The 17,420-nt window shown below is 36.4% G+C and overlaps 1 protein-coding gene across 1 annotated transcript in view; it reads left to right on the forward strand.

Annotated features, from left to right (window-relative positions):
* The window catches only part of LOC108359823 (homeobox protein abdominal-A-like), a 55,435-nt gene that overhangs the window by 28,271 nt on the left and 9,744 nt on the right, over positions 1-17,420 (forward strand). Inside the window, exon 4 of the mRNA XM_017611855.1 lies at positions 2,009-2,241. Coding sequence (XP_017467344.1) covers positions 2,009-2,241 — 233 coding nt within the window. The remainder of the gene's footprint in view (positions 1-2,008; positions 2,242-17,420) is intronic.

Genomic DNA, 17,420 nt, shown 5'->3' on the forward strand with positions numbered 1-17,420 from the left:
GTAATCTAACCTAACCTAACCTACGCATATAACGAGAGGTAACCAGTTTCCTCTCCCAGTGTGTGCAAAATTAAACATTGTCTGTTTACTTTTACATACCAAATTTGTGAGGTTTTTTCAGGCAAAGAAGGTTGGAAAAATATTTAGATTTAAGCGAGCTGTACCGTTTGAAAATACCTCCAAAAAGGGAGTTCTTTATGAATAAAAATAGTTTCTTAAATAACTTTTTGAAAAAAGTCTCCTCAGATGACAAACCAGATTAGGCTTAACAAATCTGCATAAAAATATTTAAAAATCTTTTCAACGGAATCGTAATAATGAGATTTTTGATGCTGTTTTTTTTACTATTTTCAAAGATTGATTTGCGAAAAACTTGAATAACTGGGCCAAAACTATCCCGATTTAGACTTGTGGGACCTCAGTAGAAAGGTATTTTTACACTGTTTTTATTTCTGTCCAAAAAAAAGTCATTCATGTCGCAATATTTTTTTTTTAAATGCCAACACATCTTACTTCAACTTTGAATTATATTCGTTCACCCTACCTTTTTCTGTCATCCTTTGAATGAGTTTATTAGCAAAGATATAAAAAGGGTGAGAAAATACCATTCCAATGACACCTCTTGATTCAAAATCGGTTCAGTTATTCAAGTTTTTCTTATACCAATCTTTGAAAAAACTTAAAAAACAGCATCAAAAATCTCTTAATTACAATTCCGTTAAATTTTTTTTAAATATTTTTATGCAAGTTTTTTGAGGGAATTTAAAAAAAAAAAATCTTTAAGAAACTATTTTTATTCATAAAAAACTACATTTTTGGAGGTATTTTCAAATCGGTCCAGCTCACGTAAATCTTAATATCTTCCCGAAATATTTTGTTGGACGTGTTAAAATATAATAGGTTTTATAATTCCAATAGAAAAATAGTACCGATTTTTTTTTGGATGGAGAGTAATGCAGTCTAATGTGCATAAATTTGCGCGTTTGCTAGGCTCGTTTCGGCGCTCCGAATGTATCGCACGTTTATGTAAAATAAATATAATTAATTCCAAATTTATTTGGAGATTTTATCATAGAATTAATACACTTTATAAGGTGAATAAGTTCAGTCTAACAGAAATTTAAACTCCCCAAAAATGGCGAGGATTTTTTTCCCCCATTTGTTTTTTCTATACCCACCATATGAATTGATCAAACTTTGAATGCGTTTTCCCACAAACTTTTAATTTTTAATTAATTGTCCACATTACTAAATGTGCGATACGTATTTAAGAGGTATGTTTATTACTAAATATTATATCTAATGACAACAAGTATTGTGTTATCACTATAATGGCCGACAGAATGGTGCAATCGTGCGTCACGCTGACCTAAGCGCTGGGAACACAACAATAAAAGTATACTTAATCCAGCTAGAAAATTAGAACACACACGCTGTCTAGACAATACCACAACACTCGACTTCATTGTCAATAATCAATAGCGCAACAGGAACTTAGCAGTAATATGATTAGCGTTTTAGGCTAATTTGTTGACGCACCGCTACATCACCTCAAAAGTGTGGGTGCGACAGAGTGGTCAGTAGTCAATAGCGAATAGCTAATGTTGAGTGACACTTAGTTTACCATGACTAAATGCTTGAGCACTGCCTCTTTTGAAGGAATAACTGAGACTTAATGGAAAAATTCGCACGCATATTGACCTTCACACATTTGCATACGGTTCAAACAAACAATAACACAGTACGCTCTACTAAACATAATTGTTTTCTAAATTGCAGTGTCATTGGCTTTTACAGCGGTAATCCACAAATTTAAAAGTAAACATTTAGCAAACATTTGTATTTGAAGATTACGAAACCGCTTCCACGGAAGGCGGGTAGCTCTAGATGTAAAAACTTAACATTTAAAAGAGCATTGCTGAGTTTTTGCATTTTGGCGATTTGCCTAGAAATTAATATGTTTTTGCTTTTCGGAATTCTGCTAATTTTTTGTTTTGTTTTATAGCAGGTACACAGACAGTATCATGAACAGTTATCAGTCAATGAGCGCGCCTGCCTCTGCGTCCAGTTTTGCGCAATTCTACCAGCATGCCGCTGCTGCAACGGCCGCCTCTGCAGGTGCCGTTGGAGTGGACTCACTCGGAAATGCATGTACGCAGCCATCATCGGGCGTTTTGTCCACCGGAGGAGCCGGTCAAAGTATTGCTGATTTGCCAAGATACCCATGGATGACATTAACAGGTGAGTTGAGTGTTTTCAAATTAACGCTATGAAAGAAGTGCTTTGGCAAACAAAACGTAAAGGCCCATGGTATACGCAACTACGGCAAATAAAATAAGACGCCACCACAAAATTAGTTTCGTCCGCGCGGCCTAATTCAAATTGTTTATCACGGCCTAACTTCACTATTCAAAATGAATTGGGCACGCGCGGCATAATTTACTGAGCCAGATATTCCTTGAAGTAGAATGATAGCCAAAATAACAATACAATTCATCAAAGCATCAATTTTTGTGGAAGATAACATTATTTTCAGAAAAAGAAAGATCGGTTCTTCTTTCCGGATTATCGCGACTTTTGCAAAATTCGAAATCAAATTAGTTGGAAAGATTGTAAGAAATGAGCATATGAGCAAATGATATTTATTATGTAAACAAAATACCGATTGGCAACAGTGTAGCGCTGCATCTAGTTTTTTCGCCATATCTACGACAAATAATATTCGATGGCGACGAAATTTTTAACCATATTAAAGACCGGACTTGCATTTATTGACTAAGTGGTATTTGCTAATGATATGATGAAAATTTTTTAGCTTCCGTTAAATTTATTTTAGGAAAGTTAAAAGTTTTGAGGCCTATTTGATTCCTTAAGATTGCTAATGTGCCTGCTTTAGCCTGAACGAAGATATACGAAACAATGTTTTTATTATTTGTGCGAGCGTAAGATTTTCATATTTCTATGCATAAATAAATGTTTCCCATGTTGAGGGAAAACATAGCTTTGAGAATCAAATATTTTGATAAATTAGCAATAATTCGCCAACAAGAGCTAATCTGAAGAAACCAATCAGTGGCGGATCCAGCTGGGGGGTTTTGGGGGTTAAACGACGTGTCAGTCAGTGGCGGGCCCACGGGGGGTGTTTTAATATGGCGCATATGTGGGCATAATATGGCGTCTATGTATTGAAACACCCCCTTGGGTCCGCCACTGACTGACACGTAGTTTAACCCCCAAACCCCCCCGTCCCCCCGCTGGATCCGCCACTGAAACCAATGGTACATATTTACATATGTCTTAAATCAGCATCATAAAATAACGTAGAAGTAAAAAAGGTGCGCTAGTATTTTTTGCTGTCGACTAATATAACAAAACAATGATTACTTTCGGAATTTAACAAAAAACGGCAACCAAAATGCTTGTCAATGTTGTAATGAATATTAATGACATCAGAGATCTATTAACAACAATAATGTATCCAAACAAATAGGTTAATAGAATAATAATATTTTACTTTAGTTTTATGAATCGGCAGTAGTTGGCTGATCATTTTCCGATTTATAGATATCGTCTAAGCGCCTTTTCGATGACTGTCTCAACAGTTTCACTCATAGTTAAATTTTATTCCCCAAACTACTCAACCACCCATATAAAATTATTTTAACAGCAATTGGCTCAATTTAAATTATACCTTTATAGTCGTGTATATATAAATATTAGATGTATGGCATCGTTATTGCCAATTTGCGTACTACAATTCATAATGGCTTCTTCAAATTCTATCCTCCTCTCCCTGATCGGCTATTTACTTGGTTTTTCCCACACACGTTCCTAACGTCTTGAAGTTATTGTTGTTGTTAGTATTCCGAATGTGTTACTAAACGGTACATAATCATAAACAGCAATTCGAGCAATACATAGTTCATTCAAAATTTATATTAGGCATGTTTTATTCAACCATCACAAGCAAATAGCTAAATCTTGGTCAAATAAAACGAAATTAGCTTATTTCCTATGTTAGCCTAATTTTGACAGTTGTTTGACAGCAAATAGTGTCAAAGTAAGCTTTTGCCTCTTTCTGATTAGCTGAAGGAGACAATTTCTGATGCTGAATGGCAATGCCCATTGTTCAATATACAAGCCAAGATAGCTTTTCATAAGCCAATATAATTATGTTGGGTAAGTCCTCCATACAAAATAAGCTAATAGCTTGAATTTCTGGACAAATAAAACACGGCTATTGTTGCCCTAGTGGCTCTTAAAATTTCTTGCTGTAATTTTGTTTGCTTTTAATGCTCCGCTGCTTTGTGTCTGTTTTTGTATATGTATCAGTTTTTGTTCGAGTGATTGGTTATTTAAATAGCGTCAAGGTCATAACTCTTTGCGTTCGCCATTGGTGTGATTGTGTGGTTGAGTGCGGGGTAGAGTTCAGATAAATAAATGCATGTTCAACACTTCTACATACAATACGTAAAATATATTGTTCGATTGCTCCGTTCTGTTTGATAGCCGCTACAACATTTTCTTGATGACCAGCCGAAACCATGCGAGTTAATTAAAAATCTTCCGAATGTTTCATAGAGGATTTGAATTTTGCATGAGGGGCGTGTGAGCGGACACAATTTATGTCGGGTCAGTTAATTTATTTCATTTTTGTATGTTGTCGAGATTAAATGATTAAGATTTATACTTAAATATTGTAACCAAAAACGAATTCGCTTTCAAAGTGCAAGATAAACGTTTATACATATAATAAAATTGTAACAGGCCGATGTCCGTACATTATAGACATTAACGAAAAATTAATATGGGAGCGGGTCAATTTGTACAGGAGATTTTTTCGACTATGCGCGTATAGCACATAAATATTGCACGTGTAATTCTAAGTAAATTTGCCGAAGAAACCATGGGTCTAAAATCAATTTGGAGTTTGCCACATTGCTTAAATTTTGTATAAAAACATGCAGTGGAAGATTTGAATATTTGTCACCCCTAGGCAATTCAGATTTTGCCGCCTTTTTTCGATAAGGAAAATATTTTGAGGTAAAAGTATCAGTTTTGGAACGATTCGCAGGTTTTTTGGTATGAGGAATCCTTTTCTGAACTTATCTTTTTCTTAAAACTTCCACCAAAGAGCGCACAGTGGGGCAAAAAAGGTTGGTGTGGATAAATCAATTTTGAGAGCCCAAATATGAACCGATTTCAAGTTTATTTTTTTTTAATAAGAGATAATTAAATTTCGCGTCGATCTATCCGTGGCGATTTTTTTGAAAAAGCTCTAGTTATACCCGAGCGCACTTGTGCACAAGGGTATTATAACTTTGTTCACATAACGGTTGTTGGTAACAGGCAAAACGAATCGAGATAGATATAGACAAATGTATACATAAATGATCAGGATGAAAAAAGAAATCGATTAAGCGGTGTCTGTCTGTCCGTCCGTCCGTCCGTCCGTCCGTCCGTCCGTCCGTCTGTGCACACGATAACTCGAGTAAAAATTGAGATATCTTAACGAAACTTGGTACGTGAACTTCTTTTGGGCGTAGGACGGATGGTATTGAAAATGGGCGAAATCGGACAATAACCACGCCTACCTCCCATATAACGGTAATTTTCCGAAATACGAAAACTGCGATATTTTAGTAACTACTGAAGATTATTCACTCAAAATTGATATTTACAATAACCTTTAGACGAAAAATAAGAATACTGTACATTTTTTGGAAAATGGGCGTAGCCACGCCCACTTATGGATACATGTGTATATCTTGGTAACCGCTGCACCAATTTCTTCCAAACTTGGCACAGTTGTTGGTCTTGCTACAGCATACCAAATGGCCGAAAATTTGCAAAATCGGACAATAACCACGCCTACCTCCCATATAACGGTAATTTGGAGAAATACGAATTCTTCGATAAATCAACAAATATTAAAGCTAATTTACTCAAAATTTATGCTTGCAACAATTCTTTGCCAAGAAATACGTTTATGACAAAATTTTGGAAAATGGGCATAGCACCGCCCTCTTATATGTATCTCGGTAACCGTTCTACCAATTTGTACCAAACTCATAGAACATAGAAGCAAAACGTTGAAAATTATTGGAATCAGATTCAAATTACGACCACTTTTCATATAACGGCAAATTTCAGAAATGCTTGAAACTTCAATATTTCGAAATTTAAGGACGCTAATTTACTCAAAACTGATACACACCGGCTTACCATGTAGCGGTACCTGCGCCGGGTATTTAATGTTCGGCTCCGCCCGAACTTAGACTTTCTTACTTGTTTTTTATTCATTCATGTTGAAAAATGAAAGGAAACAAATTTTTACGTTTGAATGCTTCCAATTTTTTTGGAAAATATTTGAAATTAATTTCAAATGCCTGCAATTATTTAAAAAATTATTCACAAACATTTTCTCATAGGAAACATTTAATCAAAAAATGTTTTTAATTTGTCATCTATACTGAGATATATTTTGAAAGCCGTTGTTATTTAATCGAAAAGCTCGAGAACAACTGTACCGTTATTTTTGAAATTTCGGACATCGACTCTAGACCCCCAAAGGATGATAATAGAAGAAAAATAATTTCGATATATCAAGGGGCGTGGCACCTCCCATACAAACTGAAGCTTTCACACAAAATATCTCTGGAAGTATTCATCGTAGAGTGCTATGACTTAGTATAGAGATATATAATTTTCAACTTGTTATCTATACTGATATGTACTGATATACATTTTGAAAGCCGTTTTTTCTGTTTGAAAAACTCGATAACAGCTGGACCGATATTTTTGAAATTTTGGACATCGACTCTAAATCCTCCAGGGATGATAATAGAAGGAAAACAATTTCGATATATGAAGGGGGCGTGGCACCGCCCATACAAACTGAAGATTTCGCACACAATATCTCTGGAAGTATTCATCGTAGAGATAACAGCGCCAAGTCATGGGACAAAATGGGAGTTATTGAAAAAGAGCGCGTGGCACTTCCCATACAAAATGAATTTCTCACATTAAAATGTGTATGTGGTGTGAGAAATTCAGTTTGTATGGGAGGTGCCACGCCCTCTTTCTCAATAACTCCCATTTTTTAATAAAAAGAAAAACTGGCAGCACTCCGCAAGGTTGCAGAAATCTTTTAAAATATGTTCGACAAATATCTTGATATGGAAGGAACTGCTTTACAAGTTCAAGGAAAAAATTCCCAAAACTCAACGCAATTTTTAGCAACTTCAATCTTGCACTTTGTTATACTAAAATTAATTTTTTTTTGGATTCTAATTTATGTGAAAGCTTGCAGAATTTTTTTAATTTCTTGTACAAAGTTTGATCCAAAACCTACCACACTACCACATTTTTTTCCAGATTCTACCACACAAATTTTTTTTCAAGTCCGATCACTGACTAGTCGATATATAAAACAAAATGTTTTTGTCAAAGTCAAAGTTAGACATTTGTTTGCATTGTCAACAGTTATGAAAAAATACCCCTTCTGATTGGAAATAAAATATCACATAATTGAAGTGGCCCGTTTCAGAATTTCTGACTCAATACCAAGTAGAATCCTCCAATGCTACACGCACATAGTCAGGGCTATCACAGAATCCATCGTAGCTTCCATTTTCGTGAAATCTACGAAAGTGCTATCACAGAATCCGAATAGCTACAAACGTAAATTCGAAATTCGTAGAGAGCCTTTATTGAATCCGTTCGTAATGAAGATTCGTACAGAGCAAAATTTAAAATCACTGAATCCTAAAAGTATGAAACAAGGTGCATTATTGTTAATAATAAATATTTATTATAATCCAAATTTGTCTTAGATTGATGTGATTCCATATATTTGTGTAAACGTAGACGTGAAATACCAATGCCATACATACATAGATATATATGTATGTACATTAAAGTGATCCAAAAATGTATGTGAAAAAATAAGGTCGGATTTTTAATGCCGCCACCCTCTAGGATTGTTCCATACCGAAAACAAATATACCCCTATTTTTTTATTTTGAAATAAAAAAATATTTAGGGAGTGCTCACAGCGCTCAAATTTTTCCATGTATTTTATATGGGGAAAAAACAACTTTTCGTAGAAATGGTGTAAAATTCTTGAAAATCAATATTTTTCGATCGAAAAAACTTTGCTTATCTTCAGGAGATTCCCAGTAATAATACTCAATTGTTTCTTTAACTATTTTTTCATGGTAACTATATTTTATAGGTCCTCCAAAACCCCTAGAAAATGCAATGGGGGGACCAATAAAAAAATCTTTAATATTAAAAAATGGTTAAATAAACAATTGGATATTAATATTGAAAGTCTCCTGAGGAGAACCACGGTTTTCCGTTCGAAAAATATTGATTTTTAAGAATTTTACACCATTTCTACGAAAAGTTGTTTTTTCCCCATATTTATTTATTTATTTATTTATTATAATCAAACACACAACCATGAGTTATAAATATTTTTTGATTTCAAAATAAAAAAGTAGGGGTATATTTGTTTTCGGTATGGAACCATCCTAGGGGGTGGCGGCATAAAAAAAAAATTCCGACTTTATTGTTTTTGGACCACTCTAATGTACATACATACATTCATCTGCTAGACGCTATTTAGTTAATGAATATTTTTTATGAAGCGAAAAAATTCTAATAGTTTAACAACAATTTATACCTGTTTGAAAATTTTAATTTAATTCAATTGATAAGATAAATGAAATATTGTAATATCGGCATCAAACTAGAGATGTTTAGAAAAGTTTACTGCCGAAAATATTTTTGAGGAGGGCTGCCACCTGTTTGAAAAATTTTATTCAATTAAATTATTAAAATAAAGGAAATATTACAATACGGGTATCAAACTGAAGAGGTTTAAAAAAGTTTACTGTCGAAAATATTTTTGAAGCGGCTTGTCACCTATTTGAAAGATTTAATTCAGTTAACCCTCTGCGACTGACTGGGTAGTCTGAGAGACACCGAAGGTTCGATATTTATCCTGAGCTTCAGTAGCATTGGTTACTAAAAACGCTTAGTTTTCGACATATAGTTTATTTATATGACTATTTCATTAATTGGTATTTAAAATATTGATAGAATTTCAGGTTTAAATCGAGAAAAGGTTTATTAATAAATAACTAATATAAATATTTTGATCTGGAAAATTTGAGTCTGCGAGACTACACGTTAGTATAATGGGGAAACTGCGGTCACGTCAGTAGCAGAGGGTTAAATTGATAAGATAAGGTAAATATTGAATTAATACACCTTTGTAGACTCGAGTTATAAAATTATAAATTAAATTTCCAGGAAAAAGTCGAATTTCACCTCATAAAGCTCTTTAAATCTATTTAATTTTCTATTAATCAGGCCATAAAGGCCCGAATACATACAGCTTTGGCGTAGCGTTGGCGTCGCTTCAACAGCTGACTATGAATATATGAATTCAAAACTAGCCGTCCACATAGCCAAAATTTGGCAACGCTAACGCTAACACAAGGCATCTTTCGCGTGCGTTGTTCGTCAGTTGTTGCAAATAAATAATTAAAATTATGTGAAATATTTTTCCTTTTTTATCAAATTCGGGCAAGAAATGTCGTTTTTGATGCACTTATTGATATGAAATATTAATTTATATGTCCATAGTACGTTAATTTAGTGGCCAAGCGTCCATTGTAGCAATCACTGGCGTTACTCTCGCTGCTGTCAAAGCGACCCAACGCCAACGCAACGCCAAAGTGGTATGTAGATTGGCCTTAAGGGTTTTGGGAGGGAGTAACCACACAAAAATATTTATAAAGCGCAGTGAAGCACGCCGAGTATTTGCTAGGTTTGAAAAGTCAATAGATATTACAGAAATAATAACAAAAATACGACACTTTGGTGCCCTCACCAGTTGCAGCCCGTAACTTTGCTCCAGGTAGTGGCTTCACATAAAAAGTGGCCAAAGCAGATCGAATAATGGAATGTGACGCTCCAGTATCCACTATCAGCACTCGCTCTTGCCCACTCGCACATCCACCTACAGTGAGGATGCATGCTTTCCCGCCAATTTGGGAGACGGAGATTATGGGCCCTTCAACTACTGGAGCCAGCAGGCGGCCCTTCCTGCTGTCTCGTTTTAGTTTAACGACCGACTGGAGTTTGATTCATCTTCTTCAGCTCTGCGTTTGCGTCCTGCCTAGTAGTTGTTTCTGTTGGAACTTGCGCTGCAATCGCAGGCGAAGTGGCCTGGTTTCCCACATCAAAGCATTTGCCAGAGCCATCCTTTTTCTCTCCCAGCAGTTGGATTACCTCCTTTAGCATTTTATTTGTCTCTTCCGGTGTTTCCACTTCCACTCGATGGGCTTTATAAGCTGGTCTACTTAGGAGCGCCGCCATTTCACGTGTCTGAGCATATGAGATTTTGTTATTGTGTATACATATCCCTCATTCCGTTGATGAATCTCTGGATATTTACCTTTTCGATATGCGTATCCAACGGCCAAGTGAACCAACCTCTCAGTCTCGGAGGCAAATTCCTGTGGAGACTCGTTTGCTTTTTGGTAGCGATTCTCCATCTCCATATGGTAAATTTGCTTCCTGTGCTCCAAAACGTCTCTCCACAGCGCCCATCCACTCTCTTTCATACTCGGAAACTGTTTGCAAGATTTCCGCTGCAGGTCCTTATGACCTAACAAAAAACGCAGCGGACTTACCCTTCATGATCCACCTATTTGCTGTAGCCGTTTTTTCCAACTGGAGCGTAAAGACCTGGAAAGGAATCGTGCCGTCGAAGAATGAAATTTTTACCTTGGGACGGTTCGTCGAAGTAGCTGGACGATTCAACGGCAAATGGTGGAGACCTTCCAGCTCACCCACCCTTTCCTCGACTTTAACCTCTCTCTTCGATCTTATCCGGCTTCTCTTCGGTTTTTTCCTGCCTTGCTTTGAGTTCCGTGTTGTCCCTGAGTAGATTTTCCTGAAGTTGGGTGATCTTTTCATCCTGCTGCGATGACACCTTCTCCGACATGCATATATCCTGTGCTTCCAGGTGTCCTTGCATCATCTGTGACATGGCAGCCAATAACGTGGTAATGTCCAGAGCTGTTGATGAACTAGGAGCCTTTTGCTATTCTTCAACCTTCGTGGACGACTGCTCTATATCCTTCGATGAACAACCAGCATCTACCTCTTCTTCGTCCTTTTGCGGATTTATCGTCGGGTTTACGCTGGAAGTCGTATTTGTCCACGTTGATGCCTTCTGCTTCCATAGCCTCTCGCAGCCGTGATAGTAACTTTACTTTCCATCCGGAAGTTGCTAAATTTCACTTCTCCAACTCCCATTTAAAAATCCCAATTCTGAAACCATTTGTCACGATTGTCCTTAACTACCTGACGGATTTACCAAAAATCATAAGGTCAGTATCGCTGGATTGTTAAATAAACGCTCATGATGACCAAATTACAGTACAATTAACTTTATTGTAGAATAAGCACTTTATAAAACTTCTTTATGCAATAACAACAATTAACAACACTTGTCAAGGCAATTAAAAGACTTTAAAAAACTTTCTAACACAACTGAACTTATAGCTTGCTAATTCGCAACTGATTGTCTGGTAGCTTGCTGACTTGTTCGCGCTGTAGCAACGGCCTTATTTACCTGCGCTCGCACTCGTGGCAACTCTAGAACGTTCTGCTGTCTATCGAACATTCTCTCATTCTCTCGTTGTTCGCAGTATTCATCCCCTTGACGTTTCTTTCTTTCGAATGTTCTACCTGTTTCGTCAAACATTTTGCCATTTCCTTGCTGTTCGCTTCGAGGTGCCGCAGTATTCGCAACAATATATTGTAAATGTGCTAAGATAAGGCGTTTTTGTATCGGCAGCTCAGACAGAGCATTTTTGAACCGAATTCTGAGATATGGGGTTCTTCAATAAAATTCTGAGATAGCGCGTTCTTCAATCATGCAATGATACAATTTTGATCAACAATACAAAAGGAGAAAGTTTGAAGCTTGCATTTTTTTGCGGTTATGGTTCGAATTCTCGAAATTCTACTTTCAGTGTTTGAAAATATTTATGCCGCCGATCGGAAGATGAAACATTGGCTCAGGCGGTTGGAATTCACAAGGGCAATTAGCCACGCGATTGGCCCCTCAACAAAGCGTCCAAGTTAATTAACAGCTTTGAGTGCATTCGTGGCGAATTCATGCGGGACGAATGCAGGACCCACAGTCATACACAGCTGCAATTGGGTGGTTGGTTAAATTTTGTTTAAATAAAATTATGATTTTGGCCGGGACGAAGTTCGCCGGGTCCGCTAGTTGTATCCTTACGTGATCATTATATAGTAATTTATTTTAATTTTCTTATTTTCGTATACAATTTTAAATTTTTAATCTGTTGGGAATTGAAAAGCTCATTCCAAAAAATGTTCTCCTCAATTAAAATCGTTTCATAACTTTCTAGTGCATAATTAATAATAATAATAATAGTATGGCGCTTTCATATATATATGTATATATATATATATATATATATATAAGTATTTTACATACATTTTCCTCCGATTTGTGGCGTGCGCCTTGATGCCGAACGGCGATTGTATTTTTATGAGAAGCTGTTTTTCATAGAAGAAATACACTCGGAGGTTTGCCATTGCTTGCCAAGGGGCGACCGCTGTAAAGAAAAAACCTCGTTTCTATATTTTTTCGATTTTGCTTTGACCACAGTTTGAACCCAGGCCCTGTGGAGTGGAAGCGGGCACTGCTTACCACTACACCTCAGCAGCCGCATGTTTACTTGAATAAAAAACTAATACATAGTTCTAACGCAACGAGAAATAGCACTGATGAATGAAATCAAAATTTAGAATAAAAATTGGTGCATATATTGAGAAAAATTTGCTGTGCCAATACTTTGTTCCGGCAGTGTAGTTCTAACGCAACGAGAATCAAAGCACCTACCCCTCCACAAGCCCCAATACTCTTCAAACTACATACATCTCGCCTTCAATTGCTTCCTGAAAAAAATACTTTAATAATCCATATCTCTCATGTTTTTCCTTGTACACTTCTGCACTGCAATTTTCGAAAGCACTGCCCCATATTTATATCTGAAGATATTTTTTTCTCTCTTTAATTTATGTTTAATAATTTCACTAAACTTTGCTAGTTTTTACATCTATTCGTTTACCTTTACAAGAAAAAATACCTTCGGGGAATAATTTAGCATGAATTTGATGAAATATTTTAATTTTATCAAATGTCAGATGGCTGACAACTGAAAACAACAACGAATGTCATCAAGTGGAGTTACCTTATTTTTTTGTATCATGGTATGAATAGTTATACAAAAAAAATATAACTCACTTTGTTTGCACTTGCATTTCATGCAAAGTTTCGTACGGCAAAATCCGATTAAGAAAGGCCAACGATGTGAAAATGCAATTCCCTTCGATGCACAATGGCTCGCCTGATATTTACTCACATGGGTTGAGCGTAAAATATTAAAATTCTTTAGTTTAATTGCGTTTTGCGCAAAGTCGCAGAAATTTCTCCGCTTTGCTGGAGACGTCTACATGCACAAATACTTAGATGCATTCATACATATCTTTAGGTATAGTATGTATTGTAGATTTGAACAGTATAATAATATAAAGTACGAGCGTATGACTATAGACGACATTTGCACGGCTGGTAGCATTTATGGCAGCGTCTATTTGTGTATCGATGCTACTGGGCTTGAATATACCAGCCATAAATGTAATGTCGGGAGGTGCAGCTGCCTAACGGGTGAAAAATATATGTAAAGGGTGGTCCATATAGTGGTTTGTCGCTTACACCTCCATACAAATTTTAAACGCAGATACGTATACGTGTAAAAAAACGTCTATTATTGGTTTATTCAAAAGAGCAAAAATTTCCATTATTTATGGAACGCGACTTCAATCATGTAGCTGCCTCGGCTGGCTTTTCAGTGGCGCATCCTGTAAACCCCGTTTTTCAACACCTTGGTGCCGGTTTCTGGCTCTATCCCACGAATGGCTTGCTTTATATTCGCCAATGGATTGTTAGAATAACATCAGTCCTTCGCGGCACTCCGCAAAAAGTCTTTTTGATAGTGCCCCTGTTGCGCTCACCGTTGACTGAGATGAAATTTCCAGTAGCATTTTCAAAGAAAAGTGGGCGGACGCTACCGTTTCCAAATCTGCACCAAACTATTACTCTTTGAGGAACCATTGGCTTCTCGACAATCACGTGAAGGTTTTCCGATCCCCAGATGCGGCAGTTTTGCTTATTCCCTGCAAAAATCGTTGGACCATGTAGTCTATTTGTGGTATATTGGAGTACTTACAAAAGTGCTCCTCTGTCATGCTGTAGCGGACTAACTCGTGTCTCTGCTCCAGCTTATTGTTACCCGATCACTGCTCGTGTTTTAACGACATGTGATTGAAGTTAAGCATTTGAAAGTACATTTGNCACAGCCGCCGAAATTAAAATGACCTTCATCAGAAAAGATGATTTTGCGAGCAAAATCATTTGGAAATAAATTTGCATTATTCCCCAACGTTGTTAAAGAGTAAAGCGATTCATTTCGTTCCACGGAGTTATGATACTGGCTTTCTGTCACGATACCCAACGGGAAGGAGTTTTCACTGTCAAAAAAACATATGATTAAAGCAAACACTATATAGACCACCCTATATGCACACACAGCTACATACAGCTACATACTTATATATATGTGCTAGCTACATTTGCCAGACAATTTCGGATATCAGACAAGTCGGAATAAAAAGTTTACTATTTAGACAAGTCTTACAGGTTTCGTACAGATTTGAGGGCGAAGTGTCTGGAGAATTTTATTTATTTCCTTATACCATATATATGATCGAATTATGTCCGATTTCGGGCATACACGTCTGATAATTCTTATTTTCTATAATTATTCGGTCAGACATCTGTTAGATATCCGTCAGAATCGTCGGTAATTAAGTCAGAATTTCCCACGTCGTGTCTGTTAGACTTCCTGTCAACCTTTTCAGATGCTTCTCTGACCGATATCGGTCACAGTCATATAGATTTCTGACTTTTTTGCCGACGAGTCTGACGGATATCTAACATATTTTTGGCAATTTTGCTAGCTGGGTATGTACAGGCGCGCATACACGCTTATTCTCTATCCAGCAGTACATTAACGTCGAATCACACGATCTTGTTGACAATTTCACGTTGCAGAATTATAATTTACCAGCTGTAAAACGTCGTAAATCTTAAGCGAAGTAGATAGCAAATGTTGATCAGTTACAGGTGGGCAGTGGTAAGGAGAATCAGAGGAAAATCGGTTATGTCGTTTTTTTTCGTGTGCTTGGAGTAACCTACTCGCGTTTCGCTTTTAATAATTTTTATCCTTATATAGGTAACTTATTTAACCCGCAATTATCTTTCACAATACTGCCTGACAAAGGGGAGAACTATTTAATTTTCCATTAAAAGAGAAACTACAAATTAGGTTTTAGTCATTTATCCACCATCGGCAAAGGGAAATGCTATGTAGAAAGCATTTGAAATATTAAGCAGCAGCACAATGCCTCTTACCTCATCCCCTCGTTGCCATTTTTAAACTGCAAATTTGAAAGCAAGATGCGCTCACATTCTATATGTATATACATTAGGGTCGCCCAAAAAAAACACGGGAAAATCAACTTTTTTGATTTTTCCTGCGGCCACCCCCCAGAATTGAAGAATAGGAAAAATAAGACGCGTACTTTTTTATTTTGAAATCGGTTAATATTTACCCGTGCCGCCGGGGCTTTGAAGTTTCTCATATATTTTTCATGGGAAAAACAACTTTTGTCGTAAAAGTGCTATAAATCGTTAAAAATAAATATTTTTTATCGAATAAAGCTGTTTCCTTCCATAAGTCTTCAAAAATTAACACTATGATGGTTACTTAACTCAAAAATTGTACTAAGTGTGTTTTAATAACCGATAATCCTATCTGTTATATAAAAAAAACTAGTTATTTTATGTTTTCATACCCACATCACGCACGAACAGCTCATTGGATGTATTTATTTTTATTTTATTTTTTTATTCTACTCCATTATTTTTGTGTTTAGGTGGTAAAAATTTCGAACAAATAGGGTTGCCAGATATTTGAAAATTTAAAATTATTTAAAGGCTCAATAAAATAATTAGGTTTCTTCATCAAAACTAAAAGCGTTTGTCAAACTATCGAATGTTCAAAAATGCATATTGCATCATTTCACTTAACTTACATAATTACATAATCTTATGCGTACATCGTTCGTGCTATATCCATATTGTGGTATTAAATAAGCTTCTATTTTTAATAATCATTCTTCTATATTTCTATTAGAACTAGACATGGGCACGGGCCGGGCTTTTGGCAGGGGCCCGACGGGCCCCTGCGTAAGCCCGCGGGTACGGGCCGGAATATTTGCTGTCAGCACCAACTCGTGCGTGCATGGGCGTTCAGTAAAATTTCATAAAAGCGCGAATGAGCACGAAAAAGCCCGTTGCTAACACTACAAATTTAGAAAAGCTTTTGTTTTTAAACATAAAAAGTACATATTTATAACTCTTTTGACAAGAGAAAAGTAAGAGAAGAAATATTTGAAAGCCGATAGAAAAAAATAAGATACATAGTAGTTTTGTTTACATATTTGTATTTAAAATACCTTCCACTTTTACTACTTCCCAGAAAATGTATTATGAAAATATTTGATGTAAAAAATTGATTCGTTTTAGTAAATATACATACATAAACACAAAACTAAAAATATGTACATATGTATACATACAATAAAAATTGGCTCTTTATTTCCGGGCTAGGACGTGTCCCGTCGTGCTGTGCCGGGCCGGGCCGGGCCCCACTAAAATTCTTAACGTGCGGGCTCGTGCGTGTTTTGGAAAGTTGATTTTGCACTCGTGCCGCTCTCTAATTAGAACACAGTTCAAATATATTTTTAAATATCTTTAAACGGTTTTAGTTTTGATGAAGAACCTTAAATATTTTATTGACCTTAAAATAATTTTAAATTTTCAAATATATGCCAACCCTATTTTTTAAAATTGTGGTTATGTAAACATATGCATGCATCAGCTCGTATGCAGAATATGGTCAGATGAACGCATGCCCGACGACTGGAATTTAAGTGTGCTCTGCCCAATCCACAAGAAAGGCGACCCCGCCATACGCGCCAACTACCGCGGAATTAGCCTTCTAAGCATAGGTTACAAGGTCTTATCGAGCGTATTGTGCGAAAGACTGAAGCCCACCGTCAACGAGCTGATTGGACCTTATCAGTGTGGCTTTAGGCCTGGAAAATCCACCATAGATCAGGTATTCACAATACGCCAAATCTTGGAAAAGACCCGCGAGAATAGGATCGACACA

This window comes from Rhagoletis zephyria, unplaced genomic scaffold, assembly GCF_001687245.7.
Source record: "Rhagoletis zephyria isolate East Lansing unplaced genomic scaffold, Rhagoletis_zephyria_1.1 Rzeph_scaffold_00470, whole genome shotgun sequence".
In the NCBI taxonomy this organism is placed as follows: Eukaryota; Metazoa; Arthropoda; class Insecta; order Diptera; family Tephritidae; genus Rhagoletis; species Rhagoletis zephyria.